Source organism: Pieris napi, chromosome 15, assembly GCF_905475465.1.
Source record: "Pieris napi chromosome 15, ilPieNapi1.2, whole genome shotgun sequence".
Taxonomy (NCBI): Eukaryota; Metazoa; Arthropoda; class Insecta; order Lepidoptera; family Pieridae; genus Pieris; species Pieris napi.
The window spans coordinates 6645098-6671850 of record NC_062248.1 but is presented as its reverse complement, the minus strand read 5'-3'; the positions used below and the strand labels follow the sequence as shown (position 1 = coordinate 6671850).

Genomic DNA, 26753 nt, shown 5'->3' with positions numbered 1-26753 from the left:
GCCAGTATTAATATCTATATTCTATCTAAACAGAAAATTGTTTATGGTTTTCCCGCCAAATTCAGCAGCGTGCTTTTTCTACAATATTGTATACTTTACCACGGATACAAGTCTTTTAGCCGAATGACAGTGGTTAGTTAAATGTGGCCATAATCATTTTGTCATAGAATTACAATACAATATCTGATCTGTATTACCTATGAGCATTATTTTCAAAGGTATTTTCTTTGAAATTTGTATTATTCAGTTGCTTTGTTCAGAGTTCAGACTATAGCCAAATACTATAAAGTATAGTCTATGGTGTGGTCTCAAAGTCAATGTCAGTAATCCAATTTACATCTGTCGTCTAGTTAGATTTAATTGTCAAAATCACGTCAAAATACTGTGATGGCTCGATTGTTTGTTTTTGTGAAATTTTTATTAGAAAGTGCTAAGAAAGTGTAGAATAAGTTATATTTTTATCTCATGAAACGCAATAAATTAAGAAAATATAATATTACTCGTACTAATAATTATTTCGTAAAAGATAACTTCATACTCGAGTGTAGTTGTTAGCCTTGAAGTAGATGTCAACTAAATGAGTCTTGTTTATTTTACATTTTAGTAATATTAGCCGTAATTTCACGATTATATGGCTCTGATGTTTAACTTATGGTTTGCAAAAATTTCAAAGAGGCATGTTTTACCCACGAATTCGACAGAAAGGTGCAAGTTTAGTAGTTCTATGTTGGACTTGTTTGGCAGTTCTGTGTGCCGCGTCCACAGGTCCTTGCGACAAGACTCGTAGAGTATTCAATGAGCCGAGCGGAATAATAACAGATGGACCCAGCAACTCCAATTATACACAAGTTAGTAACCAATATTATCAGTAAGTATAGCACTTAATATAGCTGTAATCTATAACTAAATATCTACTGCCTTGTTTTACCAGGATTCCCATTGCGAATGGCTCATTAGGGCAGCTAATAAATCTCAATATATAACATTGAGTTTCATTCGTATGGGCACAGAATGTTCCTATGACTATGTATTTGTATATGATGGCGATTCGTTTGATGCTCCGCTACTTGGTAGCTTTAGTGGGAAAACTGAACCTCAAAATGTTACCGCCTCCAGTGGTTATGTGAGTACCACATACATTTAGTATTTTGTAGTATTTTTAGTAGGTATTTAAAATAATTAAATTGTTACCTTGCAGATGTTAATATTATTGTACAGTGATACAAACTATGTCCTTGATGGATTTCGGGCTACTTATGCTATTCATAACTGCCCAAATAACTGTACTGGTAGAGGACTATGTATACCAAATAAATGCTTCTGTGTAGGGACATGGGGTGGTCCCGATTGTAGTATCGAGTTGTGCCCAAATGGTTGCTCAGGAAATGGTCAGTGTAAAGGAGATAAATGTATTTGTAAGAAAGGGTATGTTTAAACTGTTGAAGGTGAATTTTTTATTTTTTCTTGAAAAAGTGTTGCATACATTTCATCTCTTGAATGTTAAAAAATATTCAATTATATTATAATATGTTAATGATGATTTATCTCATGCGTGACCTGATTTCATCACAATCATTTACAACATATTATGAGGGCAATAATAACAATATTATTAAGTCATTGTTCTTCTCATAACAATTAAAATTATGAGTAATACAAAATAAATTTAATTTATTTTTATTATATTTTTATTGTGTTTTTAGATTTTCAGGTGAATCATGTTCTCTTAAAAACAATGATAAAGATGGCCATAGTTGGCATTGGCTTTCAAGGACAGAGAGTGGAATGACGAAACGGGCAGCTCATAGCGCAGTATATGTGAATCTCACAAACTCTCTATATGTGTTTGGAGGATATGATCTTAATAGAGTCTTAGGAGTATTAGAAGTGTACAAGTAAGTGCATAACATCAATCTTTTTCAAATTGTTAAAAAGGTGATGATCATATTGTGTATTATATAAAATAATTTGAATCATTTTTATGTGATCATGATAGAAGATCATTATAAATACAATTGCTTTCCTATAATTTATAGGTTAAAGATTTTGTTCAGTTGCTGAAAAAATAAAGGTTATGAATAGGTATAGCTTAAGTAAGTTGATGTATGAAATTGGATAACTGGAATTTTCATTTTCAGCTTTTAAAAATGATGAATGTCATAATTATACACCCATACAAAATTATATCTTGAAATTGAACCTTACAGTTATTTCCTGTATAATTAATATTGCATGAAATTGCAGATTTTCTACTAGTCAGTGGTATGATGAAAACGGAAAAGTTTTACGAAGATATCCTACAAATGAAGAAATAGATAAGTCTTTATTGACCTTATTCACTAAGGTAATTTATTTTGTTTATAAATTTTTATAAAATATTTTTTTTTAAATTTCGTATTTAAATTTAGTTTTTCGCAGTCAAAATCTCAATTATATGTTTATATTCTTAATTTTCTTTGCACTTTCACATTTTATGTCATTTGACCTTGTCAATATGTAAATTTATCTGAACATTACATAATAACTATACATCGTATGTGTATTAATATCACATATTTTTGTTCAAATCTACATAATAAAATGATTTGTCCATATTTAAAATTCGTCCTTTTCGTGTAATCTCGTCTCATCTTCCGCGCCAAAATGTACACTGAGTTCAATGTTATAGACTTGTTTACCTTTTGCAAATTCTCAAGTGCCTTGGAAAAGTGGTGTAAAAACGAATTAAATAAACTCTTCATAAATTAAAATTATAATGAATATCGTATCTATTGTGTTTAAATCTTGAATTAATTTTTTGTCGTTATCATTCGAAATTTTCAGGGTAACATAGATGGCAGCGTGCAAATAGGAAACCGGAGTTCATTATTTAATCTACTTTTAACATCGTTCTCTCACAATGATAGGACGGCTTTGCCTCTTATGTACACACACCCGCCCTTACCATACTCTGAAAGTTATTTACAGTTTACTGACAGACCAGAATTTATTAGTAAATTATCGAATAGTACTAAACCGGAGCCGAGATATGGTCATTCGGCTTGTGCTTTTGGGAAAGGATTTATTTTGTACGGTGGAAAGCTCTCCGATGGTAGTTTGTCGTCAGAGTTATGGTACTATGATGCTGTTGACAATGTGTGGACATTACGAGCTGTGAACTCTTCGTTTACGCCACCTGGTCTTACTCGACATACATTAACCGCGGTTAAAGATGAATTGTATTTATTTGGAGGGAGTACTGTCGAAGGAGAGTTTTCTTCTAGGTAAGGCCTTTTTTTCATTCGATTTATATGTGTTGGCTATAATATTTATTAATAATTGTGTTAGCTTGATAAAAAGGCAACAAAACACAAGATCCTAATTTTTACTTGAAACAGACATGTTCACCTTGGATGACCTGGGAGCATTATACGATGTTTGAATAAAACTTTAAATAATCGCGATCAGGCTTTATATGCGCAAGGTGATATCAAAATCAAAAAATTCTCTATTCTTTTTTCACCTATTGTATTTTTCAAATGTTTAATCATCAACAAAAACTTGGGAGATAGGTGATTTATGAGTTAAGAAAAAAATTAATGCATTTCATTCTTATCAACTTCAAAAAAAGTTTCTTTGACAGACTTCAAAATTTTAAATTTGCATACGTAAGTGTTAAATGAAATACACAACTGGACTATAAGGATGTAATTAAGTCGTAAAATACGTCACTTGTATTATCATGTTTATGTAAATTCGATCGTTAGTGAGCTATTATCATCCTTTTTAATTCGTATTTAATTAAATTCGGACATATTTCTTGAGGCATTGATCATGGCTTATACGAAAATTTATTGCAGTTTGTACAAAATAAAAATGGGTGAAACTAGTAGTGAGTCCTGGGAAAAAGTACAAGTCCGTGGGGGTAAAGAGTTAGACGTCCGAGTGGTCGCTCATACCACGGTATACCATGAGCCAACCAACTCTATCATAATATATGGAGGAGTTGTCGCAAGCGTTGCTAGGTGAGTATATTTATAAATAATTACCGCAAAATTACTTAATGGTTTAAGTGTATTTCTTTAAATTAACCGATTAAACATGATATACAGTGTAAACTCTATGTACCGTCCCTCTATGTAACGACAAACCCCCTTAAAGCGTCGAAATCAATTGGTTTTGGTTGGTTTAGCTTGTCTACACAACAATGATACACTCTACATAGCATAACTCCCATCCTCAATAACGACAATTAAATAATAAAAAGCACTTTATAAGTTGCCGAAGTCAGTTAAAACTGCGGAGCTGTGTACGTTCTTTTGTCTTTATTGTCCTAGCCCGTCATCAACTCGACTGTCGACATCGTACGTTCTGTACTTTCTGAGAAATCCGTTCGTTTGTTTACAAATTGGGATTGCTTACACGTACTTTATCACAACGATGCCTCAATATTGCAAGATATAAATAAAATAAGTAAAAAAATACAACATATTTGCTGGTACAGCAAAAGCGTTAGCATAGCATACTAACACTAGTCTGAAAGAAACTATCTTTTTCTAATACAGATTTTTCTACAGTCCCTTGAGTGTCGTTATATAGAGTATACACTGTATTTCTAATTTTACTAAAGATAAAAGCGGTTTATATAAATGACCTTTGAATGCGTCAATGTCAGTTTTATATTAGCAAGTAAAATATACGTTTTCTATGGCTTATCGGTTTGTATACACTTCGTCGATATTTTATACTTACAATCCTTAGGATTTATTTTCACTGTACAAGCATGTATTAATTTCAAAGGTGTATAGTGTACCTCATGGTTCAGATTTTCTAATTTGGTGTTAATTGTAAACATTCTCTTTGAAATTCGTTACAGATTCTCTAAACTCTCAGACAGAATGTTTACTTTTGATTTGGATCACAAACATTGGAGTGAAATTCACTATCCGCGCGCTCAGTTACGAGAAATTTATGTACCGCGGGAAAGGGCGTTTCATACTGCAACTGTTATAGGTAAGTGTCATAACGTTTTATAGTTTTGTTAAGTATACTATACGAATATGAACTCGACGTAATATTATTATTATAATTACATGTAAGCGACCTATATACAAAAGCGAACGTTATGTATACCAAAACATATAGTCCAAAAAATATATTTATTGAATTATTATATATCTGTACAAGAACATTATAATTAATAATAAAATTAATTAGGAACTGCTTTTATATATATTTTCGCGTGTAATAGTTAATACAGTAAAGCCTAAGCGTAGCTTACAACGGGCGGTCGCGTCTATGGGTAAGATTTAGAAGCGGGAAATGTCAAAAATGTATTGGGTTTTGACATCCGGTTAGTCGTGCTAAGTCGCGTTTTTGTATCTTGCCTTAAGTTCTATAGTCTGGAGTATAATATATTCTTTCTACAAATGTGTTCATATATTAATTATAAAAAATGAAATCACTGTCTATTGATGAGCCTAAAGGAGGTTGCGTAATTTAAAAGACCTTAGTATACAGATAAGGAAAAGATTGAAGATTATTTGAATAGAATGACTACATTATCAAAACCTTTGTAGGTAACTACTTGGTGGTGTTCGGAGGATATTCTCATCGTCATAATCGAGAGGAGATTTGCTATGATGGTCAGATGTATCTGTATCACCTGGGTTGCCATGCCTGGATACCACTAGAAGTTTTGGGAAAGACTCGCAAACAATATCCAAAGAAGCAGGGTGTTTTCGCTCATGCTGCAGCGCTCAAGCCTCCATCGACTTTACTCATCGCTGGTGGTTATCACGGGAATGTTAATGGTGAGAATTTTACCAAAAAAACTATAATTAGTTATGAGAAACTACTCATTAGATGACTGTAAAAATAGGCAGATACATTGCTGCGTTTGTTTCATTGATATTTTTATACGTAACTAGTTTGACCCTTCCGTGCTTACCCATCTGAATACATTATGGTTTTGCTGGGAATCGAACCTGGGACTAATACGGTTGTCTTCTACGTGAAATACTAACGTTTAGTACATTAATCGACAATCAGTCATTAACTAATCATCCTTATATTATTTTATGGGTAATATAAAAAGATACTTATTTACTCTATTTGTGTTAAATATTTTTGTGTTATTTTTGTAAAAATTAAGCATGTTATCTGTCAGCACTTCTATATATTATTATGCATAGATATTTTTTCTTATGTGTTATTTATTAAATTATTTATCGCATAGCAACGCGAACGTAATAGTAATCTACGTAAATATTTTCACACCTCGATAGCATTTGTTTTTCTGTAAATTAAAATGCCATTCACCTCTTCATAGTTACCGACACGTTTATAAATGTATTAACAGCAGTTTGCTTAGTATTTTTATCTTGTCCTTACAGATTAATTATGGATGCATATTTCCGTATTTTCCGCTACAATTTGCATCAATTTGCATATAAAATGACTTTATAATCATTCTATTTGAAAAACTTGATATTGCTTTTAGAATCATTATTAAATAGCGAAGTCTATTCACATTTTCCGTTATAGGAAAATTTTGGCTGATATATTTTTTTATACGTAACTTGGAGATTAAAAGTAGTGACGGAGAGTTTCTTAGCTCTTCTTAACTCCTTCGTCTTCGTTCCACGCCCTTGATTTAAAATGGTAGTCATGCTAATTTGAAATATTTTTTTAAATACCTAATGTTAATAATTATAATTAAATTTGACCTACGTATATAGTTTCGTGATACGATTCCCATTAATTTGAAACAAATAAACGTGATTTTAACTAATTGAGGTTTATAGCGCGTTTATGAGTAAGATCACAATTTTATGCATTTTACTAATACTATGAAAAACATTGATTAACTGTTTACTGACACGGCAGAGCGGTTGAACGGATCTGCATGGAAATTTGCACAATTAAAAATAGAAAATTTTATTACGACTATTGTGTGATTGCGAAGATCTGTTTGCAGTTTTAAAAAGAAAACGAAGGTCCTGGGGTCGATTCTAGGGCAAACAAAATATAATAGGCTGGACGACAAGAGGCCGTTTATATTAAATTAGTCTCTTACGAAGTCTTAACACATGACTATTATATACTTCAGGTGACCTGTTAGCGTACGTGGTACCAAGTTGGCACGCGGGTATAACCAATAAAGACCCCGAGTCCGCTTGTCCTCGACATCGGACCTCGCCAGAATGTCTCGCTGATCCAGAATGCGGCTGGTGTTCCGCTGATGAAGTGAGTTTTACTTTTATAACAAATTCGTATGCAGCTTCACTCTACTTGGGTAAAATATAGGTTACATCTTAAGAATGTCTTTAATAGGCCTTAACAGATTATGTACTATTTAAAAAAAAATTAAGATACTGTCGGACTTTGACGCTCGTCTATCGGCGAGTGTAGTCTGATATAGTTCATGGGTGGCATTCAATATCACATAATATAGTAAAGAAAAAATGTGTGCGTGTACTAGGTGTACACACGTACCTAAGAAGTTAAACTTATATAAAACCTTTGTTGTACGCAGATCCATAATTGGTTTGTTTTAAGTTTAGAGGTCCGAAACTATTTCTTTAAACACAGTAAATTTTGATACGCTGCCTAGCATACAATTTACAAATTAATTGCTGCAAATTGCAACTAGCAAATTTCAAGTCGAAAATGTAATCCGTTGTCAAACTTCAAAGTCAAAAACATACTATATGTCATATTTTAACGCCGATGAAGAAGTTTGACTTCGAAAATGTAATCCGTTGTCAAACTTCAAAGTCAAAAACATACTATATGTCATATTTTAAGATAAAGAAGTTTGACTTCAAAAAGCAACATGGCGCGTAACTGAAAAATGAGACGCGTAACGCAAAAATGTTACACTAAATTTTTTTCCAACCCCGATAAAGAAGTTTCACTTCAATAAAAATAGAAATGTGTTTATTCATTATAACAAATATTGTAAATAGTGTAAAAGGGAGCGTTCAAGTATTACGTAACGAATTTCGGGAGGGCGGGGGGTTCTATTTGTAAAACGTTACGATGCGGGGCAGGGATTGAATAACGCGTTATTGTTAATATTATTTTCAACTTTCCAGTACTTTACACCACATAATGGTAACTTGCGTGACGTAATACTTGAACGCTCCCAAAATTGGGAACCCTTTTAAGTAAACATTTTTTACTAATAATTTTCTTTTTAATAATTTAAGAAATATTTATACATGTCTGACTGTCTTTAGCCACATGTTTTGTTATTTTAGGAATTGGATAATAAACGGAGGAAAGAAAAAACAATATTGAATATAATGAATTCGCCGTCACTCTTTACGTCGTAATGGCAATGAAAGATCTAAATGTTACACAGTCTCTGTTTAAAGACGGGAATAGGTCAGAGCCGGTCTGTTCCACGAATATTTTAAGGCCATTTTCAATAACCTGAAAATGATTTTTCAGATCTGCTACGGCCGCACAATAGGTTCGAATTGTACAACAAATTTGCAGTCTATCCGCTGTGGCGGTATTTGTCCCGCCCTCGGCGATTGTCAGTCGTGTCTCATTCACGGTCCACCTTTGCGAGCGAATAGTTCGAGAACACCATTGTCTTCAGTTAGCACCAAACTGGGGTTGTATCAGTGCAGTTGGTGCGTTCAAAATGCAAGATGTCATCATAAAGATGGTATATATTATGTTTATATGTATTTTTCTAAATTGAATGTTATGTTGAATGTTTTTTTAGGCATTGAGAGTGTCCATGGGCGGCGGTATCACTTAACATCGGGTTGGCCTCCTGCCTGCCTCTACCTCTATAAAAAAAAACTTTTTACGATCATTTACAGAGATACAGTATAATATTTTTTGAAGAAAGGCACGCGCGCCATTCATAATAACGCATTATTTATTATATGAATTTTTAATTAATCATAATAATTTATTCCAATTTGATAACACATATCCATTTTAGTAAGTACAACTTAAAGATTAATTTTAGTACCAACATCAAATTAAAAATTTAATAAATAAACAGCCTACGCGTACGATCTCAAAGCCAACAAGCGTACGCACGTATATACGTTTAATTTTCTTCAGATAATTACGGTGTGTGCGGGGAAGACACACCATCAGAAAACCCAGGCTGGTGGGGTAGCAGCGGAACGGAAGTAACAACTCCGGAGGATTGCAAAATTCAGGACAAAAGACCGGGTCTGACGTTTCTAAGATACCAACAACCCGCGGATTGGAACCATCCAGATTCGGTGGCAGTCGTTAACGCGACCACTGTTGATTGGGTGGCAGGAGGAGGTAGCAATAACATCATCGCTGGGACAAGCGAAACCCGACTCAAAGGCTGGCTGCACATACCCCAATACTGGAATGGAACAGGCGAAAGTTTACACGTTTGTGCTGGGCATGCGAATTTAACAGTGAAGCTGGGAGACAAAATAGAACCCGTGGCAAATATCACCGCCTACCCTTTGGCCTGTTCTCCTGTGGATTGGCCCTTATTGTTTCCCGGAAGGTTGTTTGTAGATATGTATGCTAATGATTCTTTGCATACAGGCCTATACCCGTCTCATTATCATGCCAAAATGGAGTTGCTTCATAATAAATCCCAAGAGAGCACAAAGGTAACTCGTTTTTATTTTAAGAAAAGCGTAGAGGGATTTGTCCTAGTGCTAAATTACCTTTTTTGTTATGTTGACAATTGACATACACAATGTTACGTCATTATAGTTGACAGTAATCACTTTGATATATATGAAAAAATAAAATTATGTAATTTTTGAGAATAATTGAAGAATGAACAAGAATTGTAAAGTTCGCATAAAAGCCACGCCACTTTTCTTCCCGTACAGACATTAAATTTTTATTCCCTCTATACTAGGATTCATAGATATTGTTGGAGATTTTTTTGTTGTGCACCTTTGGCGTTGTAATATTAGTAGAGGCTGTAGAGCTTGCTAATAATAACATATATCAATTTCTTTTACAGGTTTTTACGTTTGAATTCTTAGAACCGTATTCTGAAGGAAAATGCTCAAATTACGATAATTGCCTCCTTTGCCTTTCTGATGCGGCTTGTGGTTGGTGCGAGTTAACGAATCGATGCGAACTGAGAGACGTGGATGAAGAAACAACTTGTACCTCTGACAACGAATGGAGATATCTCACTTTGCAGCCGGCGGCGTGTCCGAACTGTTCTAACTATATTAGTTGCGAGCGATGCGTATCTGGGAATTACTGCGAATGGTGGGCAGACGAAGCCAGGTGTGCCAGACGCGGCAGAGCGAGTGGCGCGATAGTGGATGCCTCGGAATGTCCCGCTCCTTGCCGTATGCGCCTAGACTGCGAACACTGCCTCGACGAACGCGGCCGCTGCGTTTGGTGCGAAGCCACCAGGCAGTGCTTCAGTTTCAGCGTATACACGAGCGAATACCAATTTGGCCTATGCCGAGAATGGCTCGATCGCGCCTCTTTACCAACAGATGACGTCACCAAAAAATCTGGCCAGTGTAAATCCTGTCAAGCTCACGTGCAATGCGCCACGTGTCTTCGAAGTATGGGCTGTGGATGGTGTCACTCGTTTGAAAATCCTATCAACGGCGTTTGTACGGAAGGAGATTTTACCAGGTCCCACGTCGACTGCGCTTCGCTTCTAAACGTCACTACGACGGACGCGGGTTGGGCGTATGCGCAATGTCCGGATGTCGACGAGTGTGGGCTGGGCCTTCACGATTGCCACGAAAACGCCGTATGCAATAACACACACGGCTCTTACACTTGCAAGTGTAAACAGGGTTATATAGGCGACGGTCGAAAGACTTGTCTGAGAACTTGCTACAATACGTGCGTCCACGGTTTTTGCCTCGGTGCTCCACAATATACGTGCCAATGTGATTTAGGGTGGACGGGAGCCGATTGTTCGATAAATTGTGGGTGCCACAATCACTCTATGTGCAAGACCGGCGTCGGACGATGCGACGAATGCCAAGACTGGACGGAGGGTGAATTCTGTGAGTCTTGTAAACCTGGGAGTCACGGGAACGCTACCACCGGACAGGGCTGTCGTCGATGCGATTGTAACGATCACGGAGACGAAACACGCGGTATATGCGATGTCACCACCGGTGAATGTATTTGCAAAGACAACACGGAAGGACAAAACTGTGAACATTGTAAACCTAAATTTTATGGAGATCCCAGACACGGAGGCAGATGTTATTACCAATGTGAGCCCAGAGGCATGTTAAAAGCCAACGAAACTGAAGGAATTGGATCGCACAAAACTGATCCTGACATCACAAGCATCGGACCGACTAAAGAATGTCTATGGATCATATCAGCGGAGGACATAAAGGATGCCATCATTCAATTTACCGTCAATTCCACTACGCTAAACGTCCCATGTGATCAAAATGCAGTATATGTTTACGATGGATTAGGTGGTGTACCCGATATGAGTAATAACCAACAGAGTCAGTTGCTGGGAGTGTTCTGCAATGGGGCATCCTCGGGAGTGGTCGAAGCTCGCAGTGGGAACTTGACTATACATTATAAGCAAAGTCAGATCGATCAAGGTTTTGAAGGCGTCTATAAAGTGTTGGCCTGCGACGGTCATTGCACGTGGCCTCGTGTTTGTAATAATGGGCATTGTACGTGTCGGGAGGGCTTCGGAGGTTTCGACTGTAACATAGAAATCTGCCGCAACAACTGCAGTAGGCATCTTAATGGTGGAGTGTGCGATATGAACTATGGCCGTTGCCTATGTAATGAAGGATTTGGTGGAGACGACTGCTCTTTAAAACTCGATAAAAGTCAACTGGTATTTACGGAGCTATTCGATTCGGACTTTTTATCTGATGGGCTCGATCATTTAAGGAAGACATTACCGCGGTTTGGGCATAGTTTAGTCGCTGATAGACGAGGTTTGTGGATGTTCGGTGGATATTCCTTATCACACGGACCCCTAAACGATATAAGGTTCTATGATACCAAAAACAATACATGGATGCAAGTGACAGTCGAGGCTACACCGGATGCTAAAATGCCCGAGGGACGCTATTTTCACGCTTCCGAAATTTATCATTCAAAACAGAATATCTATATTTATGGGGGATTAAGTTTGCAAGAAAAAAGTGGACAGAATAAGACGTTACGAGATTTTTGGCATTTTAGTTTGAAAGATCAGCGATGGAGTCATATTAAAAGTAAAGAAGATCAGCCCCCCCCACTCGCGGGACACACTTTAACGTTACAAAAATATCAAGATTATGAAAGTTTAGTACTTGTTGGAGGGTTTTCTCTAGAAGAAGGATTCATGCCAGATATGTGGGAATTTGACTTGGATCATAATAAGTGGATAAAGATTAACTGTGTTGGTTCTAAACCGGAGGGTATTATAGGGCATAGTACGGTCTATCACGCACCTTCCCAAAGCTTGTACATATTTGGAGGAATTTTGTATAGCTATAACGGAACAATGATTTCAAATAAGCTGTTCTCATTCCACTATCCCACTAAAACATGGAGTGAGTTACCAACATTTCCAGGACTTAATGTTTTTGAGAATTTACCTCGGCCTACGTTTTTGCATTCTGCCGTTACGACAAACGATTATATGATTGTATTTGGAGGCAGAACAATACCGGACAAAAGATCAAATTCCCTTATTGCATATGTGTACAATTGTAACCAGTGGGTCAAACTCTCCAAAGGTAAGTTTTTTATATAATTTCTTTATTAATTCGTGAAAATTCCTGGTTTCTTAAATAAATAAAAAACACTTGTGGCACTCGGGGACTGCCGCGGTAAAGCTATTGCATAGCATTTTTTATAAACTTAAGTAATATAATTACTTACATTTTTTTTTCTTTGATATCAATTCATTCTACCAGACTCACACTAACACGCCTATCCGATCACGCTAAACCGATGTGAGACGCAGTATGCGTTCTGGCCCGCTCTAACGCGTATTGGCCGCACCTATATTTACGTCATCGTGTATTAGGTTTATTTCGTTACGGAATTTCTTGATTCGGTCAAAAGCCCGCGATAAAATCTATGCAATTGCTTAAAAACCTTATGTAAAATGAATCGAAAATATTCATTGTCTTAACTTAAAAATTCAACAAAAAGTCTTAGTTTAGAGCATAATAAACTGATCTTGATGAAGTAGTTCTCGGAACAAGTCATCTATGCTTAATGAATAAACCTTCCATAATAAATGTAATATTAAATACAGCAACATTGTTTCTAGGTCCCTCAGTGTTAGACCACCCTCCACCCAGAACAATAGCTCATGCGATGGCAATAGACTTAGAAGAGAATGATTGGAACGTATACATTGTTGGGGGATGGACAGGTAGTGCCAACTGTCAGGTGACCCGCATCACACTACCCGAAGATCTGTGTTCCTTATGGAGTTCCAGCAAAATTGAGTGCAGAAGTCACATGGGTTGTAGTTTCTGCAGCACCGGGGAGTATACAAAGTGCTACTCTGTAGACAAACCAGGTTGCGAAGGGAGTGATAGGGTCTCGACCAACGCTGGAGCTGCCTGTGACCAAGAATTGGTGGCCAGGAGACCTTGTGAGAACTTTACAACGTGTACCACTTGTTTGGCTGCCTGGCCTTTGTACCCAGAGGAAAAAGCGGCCTGTCGTTGGTGCGAAACCTGTGCTGCCGGTGTAGGTAAGATCAATCGTTGAAATGAACTCATGGAGGCAAATAGGAGATTTTCTGCTAGAATAAAACATTTTAATATTTTACTTAGTTGGTTAGTAAGATAAAAACTGATTTCGTATATTTATGAAAATTTTACTTTTACTGCATGGAAATAAAAACGACTTTGAAGAATTGTCCTGTAACAATGGAAAATGATACCAATCTCTCTCTCTCAATAAATATTAGCTTAGTAAAAAAATAGATCTCATAGTTTTTCATACATTTTTCAAGAAATTATTATTGATAAATAAAACGAATTGTGTCAGAAACATGCAATACCTGGTCCCGAGTTGGTTACAATCAATATCTTTTTCATGTACAGGAGAATGTGTACCTACGGACGAATCATGCACAAGTATGAAATGTAACGCCGGAACTACATACATCAGTGAGGTCGATCAGTGCCCAGAATTAAGATGTGTAGCGTCAGATTGTGAAAAATGTGTGTCTAATATATGCTCGTGGACAAGACTAGCAAGTAGAGAAGGTTAGTATTAAACTTGTAAATAAATTATGTCCTAAAACATTTGATTTTATTTTTGCTATTTGTAAGAAATTTATGTGACTTGTACTTGCTTTTATGGAATTTAATTTTGAAACAATTGCTGGTAATTATTATCTTAAAAATCTTATTTTATAACATTGTAATATAATGAAAGTCGATGCTTCGATGGACGGAGAAATTGTGACCAATTTATGTTCCACCGTTACATATAATTATGTATATTTGTTTTCTTTAAATAAATGAAATATATATTCTCTATTGACCATGATGATTAACCTACCAGAGGTTGACGATCATCATGAGAAAATAAATAATTTAACCAATTGTTGCTAATCTAAAATCCATTTTTTATCGTTAATTAAAGACTTCCAAAATTAATATTCATCTACATATTTTATTCCAGGTCAAATAGCAAGAATTACGACCGACCCAACCGATCTTTACAACTGGACGTGCATACAAAATGAAGAGCAAGGCCGCACTACTATCCGTGCCGCTTCTTTAAAACTTGGCTTCTCATACTTCGGCTCAAACAGAGAGGAATGTCCCAGTAGATGTCATTTGTACGACGATTGCCAATCCTGTCTAAGTTCCGATGGGGCTGAGGGTGGATTCTCAGAGTGTCACTGGGCGACATATTTGGGGACTTGTATTTCACCAGCTTACCAGCCTTTGTATTGTGCGGGAGGGGTTTGTGGGCTCGTTCTAACAAAGCCCGATAAAAGTAAATGTCCAGCGCCGTGTGGGACCTTCGACCAGTGTTCAGAATGTTTGCATCATTCTCATTGCGGTTGGTGTGCGGTGGATGGTGAGAACGGTGAAGGCGTTTGTACTGAAGGATCCATCGAATCGCCCTTGGACTATTCAACTAGAACGACTTGTGCGGCCGTGTATGCGAATGCACATGAAAGTAATAGCACAAATGATACATTTTCCTGGCACTATACAAGATGTCCGCCCGAGAATGAGTGTGAGAATAACCACCATCAGTGTAAAGCCGATTCTGAGGTGAGTGTTTACATTAGTTTATGTACCTATTTATTATAAAAAAATATAGTTAACATACGAGTTTTGTCAAATATTTTGGAAAAACGTTATTCTGTAAATATTATTTTCAGACCGGTCCCGAATGGATCCGCTCGCTATAATTTTGCTTTCATAAATAACAGTATTATTATAACTTCAATTGTATTAGATATATACAATAATATTAAATTCTACACATTATTATTTATAGGTGTGTCGTGACCTTCCAACGGGCTACGAGTGTCTCTGTGGCGAAGGTCACAAGCGCGTTGGGGGCGTGTGTGCGGCCGTCTGTTCGCAAGGATGTGTGCGTGGAGTGTGCGTACAGCCCGATGTCTGTAGGTGTGACTTTGGCTATGTGGGCGCCAATTGTACTATACAATGCCAGTGCAATGGTCACTCGCATTGTGAAGGCCCGGATAAACTGGATAAGTGTATCGAGTGCTATAATAATACTATGGTGAGTCCATCCGTTTTTATGCTTTTTTTGTTGAATGTAACGTATATTTTGTTTGTAAATTATTTAATAAAAATTACTCAGTCAATTTTAACCTTAACTTAGCTTAAGCATTGTGAATATTCTATTGAATGTTATATGATCATAAACAAAAGAGTGAAGGCCTTTTGATATTTAATATTTTGGAAATAATTCGTTATTTCCCAAAACAAAAACCCGGTCAAGTTTTGCTACAAATAATTTATTGTGAAACCAAATATAGATTATTTTATAAAGTCTATTGTGGAGGGCTGTATTTACTCATAACGCTATGATAAAAACAAGACAGACCGGTAAATATGTTAAAGCATGTGGCATTGAACTGTCCATGGGCGGCTGTGGCACTTAACATCAGATGAGTCTTTAACCCGTCAACCACCTATTCCACAAATACAATGGAATATTAGTTTTTTTTTCCGAAATTAATCGAAATTTTTGCGCATTTCAGGGCAGCCAATGTGAGAAATGTAAGCCAAATTTCGTAGGCGATCCAACAGATAACGGCCAGTGTATTCCTTGCTCTGTGTTCTGTCACGGACATACGACAGTCTGTTCGAACGATGGAGATATTTTAACCCGTGACGTAAGCACGGATTTGGAGGATTACTATAGAGATACCAAAGCGAGATGTGTTCGATGTGCTAATAATACGGACGGACCGAGGTGTGAGAGGTGTATAGAAGGGTACTTCAGAGGTTCTGAGGACTTTAGAGATGCGTGTCGACCGTAAGTATTAATATCACAGAACTGATAAACGGTGTTCAGAATGTAGAATATAGTATCTAAATTGTAAAGTTTTTCCTATTTCTAAAATGTCATCTAAAACCACCTCTGACAAAATATATTCTATTAAAAATTAATTTTTGTCAAAATGATTTTTTGAAAAGAAGTCGATTTTGAATTTAATCTTATTATCGTGCTAGAATTGTATGAGACTTATATACTACTACACATATATATTATAAATAAAATAAAATATCATTTAATCACAAAGGTAACATCATGTACACTTATGACTTGTTAGTAAAGAAATACATATTAATGTTTCTAATTTTCTATTTACTGCCAGTTCTCAAATCAAGGGCGTAGAACGGGAGAGAAGAACTGGCACTCTTTTTATATAACTTTATATAACTAGCTGACCGGGCAAACGTCGTTTTGTCATGTATTTTATTTCTGGGAAACTTTTTTTAGTTTAATAAATATCTACTATAATAAAAAATAGGGGTTGTATGTATTTTAATGCTGTATCATAAAAAAATTAACAAAATTTTTTTTGGGGTGGACTACCCTTAACATTTAGGGGGATGAAAAATATATATTGTCTGATTCTCAGACATACCCAATATGCACACAAAATTTCATGAGAATCGGTCAAGCCGTTTCGGAGGAGTTTAACTACAAACACCGCGTCACGAGAATTTTATATAATAGACAATATTTATTTCCAGTTGCGAATGCCACGGCCACGGAGACACCTGTGACCCAGTGACTGGTGAGAAATGCAATTGTGGAAATAACACAGAGAGCGATGCGTCCTGTCAAACTTCAAGCTCTAGTAAAAATTCTGCGCAGGAGTGCTGGAGGTACCAATGTGTCAAATGTAAAGATCTTTATATGGGAGACCCCAGGAATGGACATCAGTGCTACAAAACCATTAATATTGAAAATAAGATATGCTTTGATGGAAAGTCGATTGGTGAGTTAAATTTTTTTTTTATAGTCGGTAACATTGGGTAAAATTTCGAGGCTTTTCAGTATATAAATCTTCAATTGTTTTTAATAGCTTGGTTCGCCGTATTGTAACTGAATATCTTCATTGTCCATTCAAATAGATATATAGGCTTACCTATTAATTTTAGTATTAAGAATACAGTTTTCATATCTAGGTTTTTTTTCGTATTCTAAACAAAATCTTTTTTAAAACTATTTTATGTTTATCATGCGATAATACTTTTTTGCAATTTCTATTTGATTCTACGTATTGCCCATACAGTTATTGTCACGTGTGTATTTTTTAAACAGATGAATGCAAAATCAAGCCACGTCCCCTATATCCAGGACAAACTGTATTCGTAGCAGTAAACCCGCGATATATGAATGTCGATATACGCGTCATAGTTGACGTCACTCAAGGATCTGTGGACCTTTATATGAGCCCTAACGACAGTTCCTACGTGGTCTCAGTTAATTCATCGACCGGCCAACACGCAGTGGAGTTAGATCCGAGCTATTACAAACACGAGCCATTCCGAAAAATGCCATCTTTCGACGACCACGTACCAAAAAAGAATAGGGTCACGTGGTACTATGATAAAATTGAATATGCCCTAGCTGATTATACGGCGAAGGACTTGGCAACATTCGTGACGGTCGACAAGAGAAATGTGTTATTGAGAGTGAGGAACCTCCGAAACAGACTTGTGTTGACCCTCCCACAAAATGTTCACGATTTGACCCATACGAAGTTCTATATAATAATTAGGGCGAGGAACACGGAAGAGGGCTCGGCGACGTTCGGCATCGCATTTTTCCGCCAGGATCAGCTCCATATAGATCTGTTTGTGTTCTTCTCGGTGTTTTTCTCCTGTTTCTTCTTGTTTTTGGCCGCGTGCGTTGTCGCGTGGAAAGCGAAGCAAGCCGCCGATGTTCGCAGGGCGAGAAGGCGGCACGTTGTTGAGGTATGTATAACTTTATTTAGTTGACTCTCAATACCTTTGCGTAGTTTCTAATATTTAAAACAAAATACTCTCTTCCGCAATAATTATAAAAATTTAGTTATATCGAATATTACTTTGATCCGTAAGGGAGCGTTCAAGTATTTCGTAACGCATATTTTGGAGATTATGTATTGTATGTAACTCGTCGTAACGTTTATCAGTACCCAAGTACAGTACTGTACCCAAGTATAGTAAAACGTTTCGTGACCACCTAGTGACTCTTAAGTTACTATTATGTGGTGTAAGTCGACAAAAATATTAACAATAACGTGTAATTTAATCCCCGCCCCGCATCGTAACGTTTTACAAAAAGACCCCCCCCCCCCCCCAAAATACGTTACGTAATACTTGAACGCTCCCTAACTGACCCGTGACAACAGGGTCAGTTTATATCTATAATCTAAACTTTTATTGGTATTTATCGTGATTTTACCTTTTGTAGATGCTACACATGGCTAAACGTCCTTTTGCGGGAGTGGTTGTGTTAGTATCGGGTGGTGGGAGGAGACGCGGTGAAGTTCAACCAGTTGCTATTGAACCTACAGCTGACGGTAGAGCAGCGGTCACATCCGTACTTGTAAGGTAAAATTAACACAATGGCTATGCATTTATGTTATTTATGTTTATTTATTTATGTTTTTTTTTGCATAGCATGTTAAATAACAACAATGCTAATTATCAATTTAAGATACTGGTTACGATCAGCAAAGAATATTTAAAATGAAGCCAGAATCATAAAATCTGGGTGTCGCGTTGTTGTACTTACAGTTTATATAAAAGACAAAGACGCAAGTAAAATATTTTTTCTTAGGCTCCTAGTGTTCGACTTTTACCTTGTGTGATCTACCGCTCTTTGGCCTGTCTAGTGCCCACAATGTGATTTTTCTTATTTCGAATAAATTTGATAATTGTGGTTTTAATTCTATACAGGCTACCGGGCGGGTCCCGAGCCCCAGTACGCTTGGCTCTAGCGTCCGCGCTCGTACTTGTTACGCGCGCGTCCGCACCACGCCAACGACCACGACGGCCGCTCACATAATCAGTTTCAACTTCGGAGCACAGAACATGGTTATTTATAAAGACAGTAAAGTAAAAAAAAATAGGAATCTTATCACAAACAAATATTTGTGCTAAAACTTCGTAATAAAATAAGATGAAAATGTTTACTGTGGTCCAGACCATCATTCCGTTACCAAATCGCCATATCAACCCACAAAGTTATTGACGGGCTTATAAATCTTTGCGCTTTGCTGTTTAAATTATTTTGATGTGTTTAGAAAATTTTTAAAATGTTTGTTGTTTGTATATTTAGACAAATCGCTGGAATTTATGTACAATTTTGAAACTTTTTAATTAGGTGTGCTGCTAATAAAGGTAAGTATAAAATAGTATATTTTAGGGAATCTGAAACCATACACTTATTGATATTTATATCACATAGTGCAACTATTATTTAAATTATTTACACAAAATTGTCTTATCAACAAATCCCATAAAAAGAGCCAAAGGAATCAAATAATTGCGCGATAGGGTTGTGAATAGCCAATAGTAGCCAATACTGTTGAGTTGTTTATTTCGAAATTTTATTATGCCATGTTGGAATACATAATTATTATCTTATGGCTTGTTATAACTACATACATATATATTTAGAACCTAAATAATTTTAAATATTTCTAGGTGTGTTATTTTATGGTTTTAGTGAATCTCTTTGGTGTATACAGTGGGTTTCTTTCTACATTCATATGAGAAAATATTGTTTATGGTAATGTACTTTTCCAAAACAGCAGTACATATTTATGTAGGTCTATTCAGATCATTCATGTCTTAATAATAAGCTACTTTTTTTTATCAAACTATCTTGGAATGGAATTTATTAGTGAGCACAATTTTAGAGCTTTGAAATCCTAATTCTGTAAACCCGAACATATTTTAATGAATGGAATGATGACCACTTACATAAAATTTGTTAAATTAAGTTCTTCAATAATATTTTAAGTTAGCCAGTAGTCATTGAGCACATAACTTCTTTATTTAAAAGAATATATTTGATTGTATGTTAATGTTTGCAAAAGCTTCTAAAGCAAAAATAAAAAAAAAATTCACCAGCTCATAATAAAACGGAACACAGTATTGGATATATGAAATTTAAATTGCTCAGAATGTAATTGGCAGTATTGAATAACTGAATTAAGAATAAATTAGATTAAATTGGATATTTTTAAGAGAAATAAAACTATTAGATGTAAAGTAAGAGAGTACTGATATTATTTGTAGTAAGCTGTTTGTGATCAGAATTATGAATACCTAATGGTACCTTCAAGTCCATGAAACATTCCAATTGTATATAAAAACCTTTACATTTCTTATACAAATTAACCTAATTGGCAGGCAAATAAAGCTTTAAGTCTTATATATTATATAAGAAATCTATTTGCTCATTTCTTTATTGTGTTATACAAGTATTTCAAAGGCTGCTTCTCTTTTTAATGATATTTTTATTTTTTATGATGAGTTTGTTTTTATTTATTCGCCTTTCTTGAGTTTTATGTACAAAATGATATTACAGTCAAAACCGGTTATAACGACATTGAAGGGACCGTATAGTTGCCGACGTTATATCCGATAGTCGTTATAAGCAATGTCATATATTATATATCCACAAGTATAGTTAATATGTATGTACACTATCTACAAGTTATATTATCATAGTTATCTATCTAGAATAGGTAGGTATGGGTTATAATATGGTATGATAATATTATAATATGTAACCGAGTCAAAAAAGAAAAAAAAATATTTATTACGAAATAATTAGGTACAAAAGTAATCAATCATTTTGGTCTGCTTTTTTTTAGCCCAGTCTCAAATATTTTTTGCATTTTACGTTTCATACTCCTCAAGGTATGAGTATCACCAGTATCGAACTGTTCGTTAAAGGCAACAAATTTTTGCAAAATTGTTACAGCGTTAAGAGCCTCCGAAATCGTTGTTGGCTGAAACTGTTCATTGGGAGAAAGTGCGTTGGTAATAATATGCCTAAATATTCATTCAATGCCTTTAAATAAGATTTAAAATCGTTTGTATTGTTTTGTTTTGCTGAGACAAGAAGCGGTTGGTCGTTATAGCCGATGAATATCGATAAAATTTCGTCGTTGTAAGCGATATGTCGCTGTATCCGATGTTGTTATAAGCGGTTTGTTTACTGATTAGTTTACTAGGGATTCGGACGGGACCATACAATCTGGTTGTAATAACCGATAGGTCGTTGTAAACGATGTCGTTATAAACGGTTTTGACTGTATTTGTGTTTTTAGATTTTACACTTCAAGTACAATAATTTTAAAGATCTTTTATATTTGTTTATATTAGCTACATATTTTAGATCTGAATGTAAACATTGTTTTTGCATGAAATTTGTGACTTTTAAGATCTACTCAAATAATACTTGCTCAAAATTTTAATCAATCAATTATTTTCATATTTTTTTATGAAAGCTGATTTTTGTACAGGAGCAGTGCAATATGAATTAGGTGAAAACTTTTAATGGACTTAAGTAAAGTACCTTCAATATGTTTCATACATTATTATTTCATCAGTAGAATTAATTATCCACATTTATGGTACTTTTCTTACTATCCATTCAAAAGGTTCCATTAAGAAGAAAAAATGTAAATACATGAAATAAGAATATATGCCATAAAATATTTAGTCGGAATATTAACCTTTCTCAATAACATGTCCATGACAACAGCAGTCGTGACATTCAGGTAAATATGATATATTAGCAGTATTAAATATGTAAGCAATATGTATTTTTGGTTAAAATGTTTATAAATAAAATATACTGTTGGTTGGAAAGTGAGTTTTATTTAAATAAACTTAAAATTAAATACAATAAGGTAAACAATTACATAAGTCCATACTAGGATAGAATGAAACACTTATTAAATTAATTAATTGAATCATTTTTAAGTAATTATTGTTTCTCTGGTTGAACCAGACCAAATCCCAAACTGTCAATGTATATAAACAGCACTCTGGTCAATACAGTTTAAAATGGTTAAGATTATATGGTTATGATTACAATTAAATTGTTTACTGATCTTTCTGAGTAAGTAAATGTGTTTTGATTTTTTGTAAGAGCTCTTTTTTAACAGTATCCGGAACAATTGCTCTAGCCCGAGGTGTGACTCTTGAAACCAGCGTATCAAACGTTATGTTGTTAGTATCATTTTCTTTGACTACATCTCGACAAAGCATTCGAACTTGATCCCTCCAACCACATTCTATTAGCCTCTTCCGTAGTAATTCCTTAAATCTACAAGAAATATATTGTCAATACATTTCTTATCATACGATGAATACAAAATAAAACAATAATTTATACCTTTCGCGATCACCACTAAGAATTAAGCGCTGATGAGCAATAGTATTGTTTACAGTCATTTTAAAAAAAACTTCAAACTCAGCACACAGACTGCTATCACAACAACGTTCAAATAAGTTAACTAAAAGAAAAACTACAAAGATGAAAATATTTTGATATCTTAACTAAGTAAAGAATGTACGAATTGTTGTTTGGTTTGTTATTCCAGTATTGAGTTATGAGTATTCGGTAAATAGTAATCAACTAATAGTCATGTCATCTGTCATCTGTCTGCCTAGGACTGCCGACTGTGATAAAATATCGGAATATCGATATTTTTACGAATACTTTTTTAGGACCATATTATATCGATATTTTGGTATTGAAACATAAATATCGACACTCGATGTTTTTTTAAATCAGTTTATATAATTCATTTTTTGTCCAACTATCTTATAACCAAATCCACTGAACTTTATTTTCGCGATTACTCGAATTTGTTCAATATACTTTACGAGTTATTTAAATAAAAAGCATTTGGCGTTTACTTTTTCGTCAAACACTTTATCGTCCGTCTCATCTCACTCGAACTTGTACCGCATACGTTTATTTGACTAGTCAGTCGCCCTTGCTCCATTGAGACTAGAACACTGCGTCTCTTAGCGCCAGCGCTCGATATAATATTAAAATTTCCACGAGTAAAATAAAAACCATTTCCAAAAACTGAACTAATACCCTCTCCCATTCATAATATGTATTAGTAAAAATATATAATACGTAATTATTCAATTTAAAAAAAGTTTTCATGAAATTTCAAATCAAACCGCGTAGTATATGTAAACTAAACAGATGCTACTTTATGATTTTATTCAAAGTCAAAGTCAAATCATTTATTTCAATTAGACCACCTCAAATGGCACTTTTGAACGTCAAACAAAATACAAAGAAGATTCTAGTTGCCCCTTCCAAAAGGTAGTTTCGTGTGGAGAAGAATGGGCAAAGAACCCCACACTTACTTCCCTATAACTACTTTAAAGGTAATTCGGGGTGAACATGTGAATCTCAGAAAGAATCCAGAGATAATACAATTACAATAATTATGGATCATCATAATGTCATTTATCGCCGACAGACCTAATTAACACTTCTACTGAAACAATTTTCAATGCTCTAAACTAAACCAGTCGAGTAGGTAAAATATGAAATCAGCGACTACCACTACCTTCGCAAAGAAATCTAACTGCTGCTGACAGTTCTACTCTAGTACCTAAGCTAATTACTTTTACTCGATAATAGATACGGGGATAGCTAAGCTAGATAATAATAATACATATATTTAATTCTACCTCAGACACTTAAACGTTACTTATGGAATGTTGAATGTTGAAAAAAAAATTGAAATGAATAATACCGCTTTCATTCTATACCTACTTAGCACTTGTTGTGATTCACACTTTAATCCAATTTTAATACGCTCGGTAACTAGTAGCATTTCTTCGGGAAAATACAAGAGTCGTGTTTGTACTTTTAAATTTTATAAAGATGAATATTATCCGCTCTACAATTTCCCACATTTTCTTTTTAAGTTTATTTGTGACTATCTATGTATGATATAAATATATTTGTTGCTTTTTGCTATATTATATTTTCTAATTGTATTTTTGTGTAATTTTTGTTTAAAACTTTTTTAAGGCACGTCAATTCAGAGTTACAGATCAAGTATTTTTTGATATTGAAAATGAAGATAAGCCAATTGGTAGAATCGTCGTTGGATTGTTCGGCGATTTAGCGCCAAAAGCGGTGCAAAACTTTAAAGTTCTTGCAACAAAAGGCATAAAAGGAAAATCGTACAAGGGCACTAGTTTTAATCGAATTATTAAAAGATTTATGATTCAAGGTAAGAAATTCTTAAAGGTGTTCCGCGTTCTAATATATTGTAGAGTTTTTTTATTAATTTTGTGTTATAATTATAACAGTAGCTTATTAACATATATATAATAATATACAGCATAACATATGTAGGTACTCTAAGATTGTTTGTTCTTATTTCTCACCAAAATCGTACCAAAAACAAAGTACTGAGTTAATCTAAAGTATATAATATGACTAAGACCTACAAAGCACAAAGCCACACTATGTCCTAATTCAAGGCTGAAGAAATGGGTTTACGATTTCTTTCTTTTAATTTTTTTTTGCACTGTAGTGAAAACCATTATTTGAAGCCATATATTATATATATATTCATTACTGTGTCTTATTAATGTTATGTTGCTTTTATAATATAAAATGAAACCTGAATGTTGTATTTTCTATTATATTATTGAAAATTTGAAGGAGGTGATGTTGTGTCTGATGATGGAGGCGGTTCAATAAGTATTTATGGAGAAGTCTTTGACGATGAAAATCTAGATACACAACACACCAACGCAGGTTTTGTATCTATGGCTAATAAAGGTAAGAGTGTTTTTTATTATACAATTACAAATTGATCTACGCATATTGCCAATTTGTACAAGTGTTTGCAACATTAACGTATGACCCGATTTAAAATCTTAATAATCTTTTTACTTTTAGGTAAAAATACAAACGGTTGTCAATTCATTATAACCGTTAAAGGTACACCTTGGCTTGACGGCTTACATACAGTTGTTGGAAAAGTAAGTGTAATATTTCTTTAAATAGATTAAAGCAGTGCATCGATATGCTCACTGTAAAGAAAATGCGAGAAGGGGTGAGCGACTCCGCTGGAAAGTTCAATCATTATTTTTCAAGTCTCAAACGAGGAGTTTCTTTTATTACCGAAAGCAGTTTTTCTTGCAAGTTTACCGGTGTTATTAGGTGTGCAGAAATTGCTTTTGTGTTTACCCACCAAATCTGACCAAGTAGCGTGTAACTATAAGATTCAGAATCGAGACTTACAAAAGTATGACACCCTTTATCTTTTTCTACAGGTATTTGTATAGCGTAGTGTAAAGCGAATCACGCTATTCGCTTATTTACACATTCCCCAAGAAATAGTTATGATATTCGTGTCACCTTGCCAATATCACCATAATAATGTTTTAAAATTCTCTTTCCATTAATATCCAGGTCGTCGAAGGTCAAAATATCGTTCATGTCATAGAACATACACCCACGGATGTTGATGATCGTCCACTGAAGCGCGTGTTTATAGCAAATTGTGGCGTGTTACAGACCGATCCATTCTACGTGTCTGATAATCCATACGAGTAAGTGATATTCAAGTTTTTTATTTAATTTAAATGCCTTTGCTGATTATAATGACCTAAGATTGGAATAATACCAATCTACAAACAAATTCGATATTCGCTTCTCAAGGAAAACTTTCTGTCTGAAAATAGCTCCCGAAAATTGCAAGGGTACCTACTCTTAAAAGATATTTTGGCCAACCTGGGATGTGCTTGGCTCCATAAATTGAAGATACATGTAATATTATGTATAAGAAATAAAAACCTTTTTTTCTCAGTTTCTTGTACTACCTTCGTTTCGTTTATTTTTTTTCATTTTATCTCTTTAATTTATAAGGAATTTGGAGAAATATGTCGCCCGTCAGGCACCAAGGTTACATACCTTAGTGGTTTTTTGGTGTTTTCTGTACTATTAGTTTATTGATCTACTAGGTACATCTACGCAACGAAGAATACTTTTTATCAAGTCTTTTCTTTCAGCTTGTGGGGATGGATCAAGGCGTCGGCTGTGCCACTTACGATGTCATTTTCGATACTTGGTTTCTTTCATTGGATGATATCAAAAATAGATTTCTAAAATATACATTTTACCAAAATTAATGTGTTAATTAGTAAGATAAAAAAAAAAATTTGTTTCTTTAATTTAGTTCTTGATGTTTATGCTACATATTATATTATTAAGTTAAAAAGGTGGATATACGAAATACAATTTATATGCAGTGGAAT

The 26753-nt window shown here is 34.8% G+C and overlaps 3 protein-coding genes across 4 annotated transcripts; 2 read left to right on the top strand and 1 right to left on the bottom strand.

The window, feature by feature from the left end:
* Positions 1-353: 353 nt before the first annotated feature.
* On the top strand, positions 354-20516 carry LOC125056974 (multiple epidermal growth factor-like domains protein 8). Of its 2 annotated transcripts, XM_047660364.1 has the most exons (22): positions 354-848; positions 932-1123; positions 1199-1425; positions 1704-1895; positions 2245-2344; positions 2824-3263; positions 3840-4004; positions 4856-4992; positions 5559-5792; positions 7091-7227; positions 8437-8659; positions 9070-9608; positions 9974-12695; positions 13238-13669; positions 14025-14189; positions 14611-15215; positions 15445-15693; positions 16178-16455; positions 17181-17428; positions 17755-18410; positions 18892-19031; positions 19380-20516. In XM_047660364.1, exons 1-22 carry the CDS (start codon positions 678-680, stop codon positions 19486-19488), a joined length of 8361 nt encoding a protein of 2786 aa, XP_047516320.1. In that variant the 5' UTR covers positions 354-677; the 3' UTR covers positions 19489-20516. The 2 variants fall into 2 exon arrangements, with proteins under 2 accessions (XP_047516320.1, XP_047516321.1); XM_047660365.1 differs by lacking the exons at positions 354-848; positions 932-1123 and having other exon boundaries at positions 1274-1388.
* Positions 20517-22299: 1783 nt separating this feature from the next.
* On the bottom strand, positions 22300-23079 carry LOC125056976 (enhancer of yellow 2 transcription factor-like). Its single transcript, XM_047660367.1, has 2 exons — positions 22840-23079; positions 22300-22770 (listed from the first exon to the last, which is right to left on the bottom strand). Exons 1-2 carry the CDS (start codon positions 22896-22898, stop codon positions 22548-22550), a joined length of 282 nt encoding a protein of 93 aa, XP_047516323.1. The 5' UTR covers positions 22899-23079; the 3' UTR covers positions 22300-22547.
* A 1206-nt stretch (positions 23080-24285) lies between these two features.
* LOC125056975 (peptidyl-prolyl cis-trans isomerase, rhodopsin-specific isozyme-like) lies at positions 24286-26671 on the top strand. Its single transcript, XM_047660366.1, has 6 exons — positions 24286-24423; positions 24511-24715; positions 25153-25272; positions 25393-25475; positions 25909-26048; positions 26508-26671. The coding sequence occupies exons 1-6, from the start codon at positions 24361-24363 to the stop codon at positions 26602-26604; spliced, it is 708 nt and encodes a 235-aa protein (XP_047516322.1). The 5' UTR covers positions 24286-24360; the 3' UTR covers positions 26605-26671.
* The last annotated feature ends 82 nt before the right edge of the window (positions 26672-26753 follow it).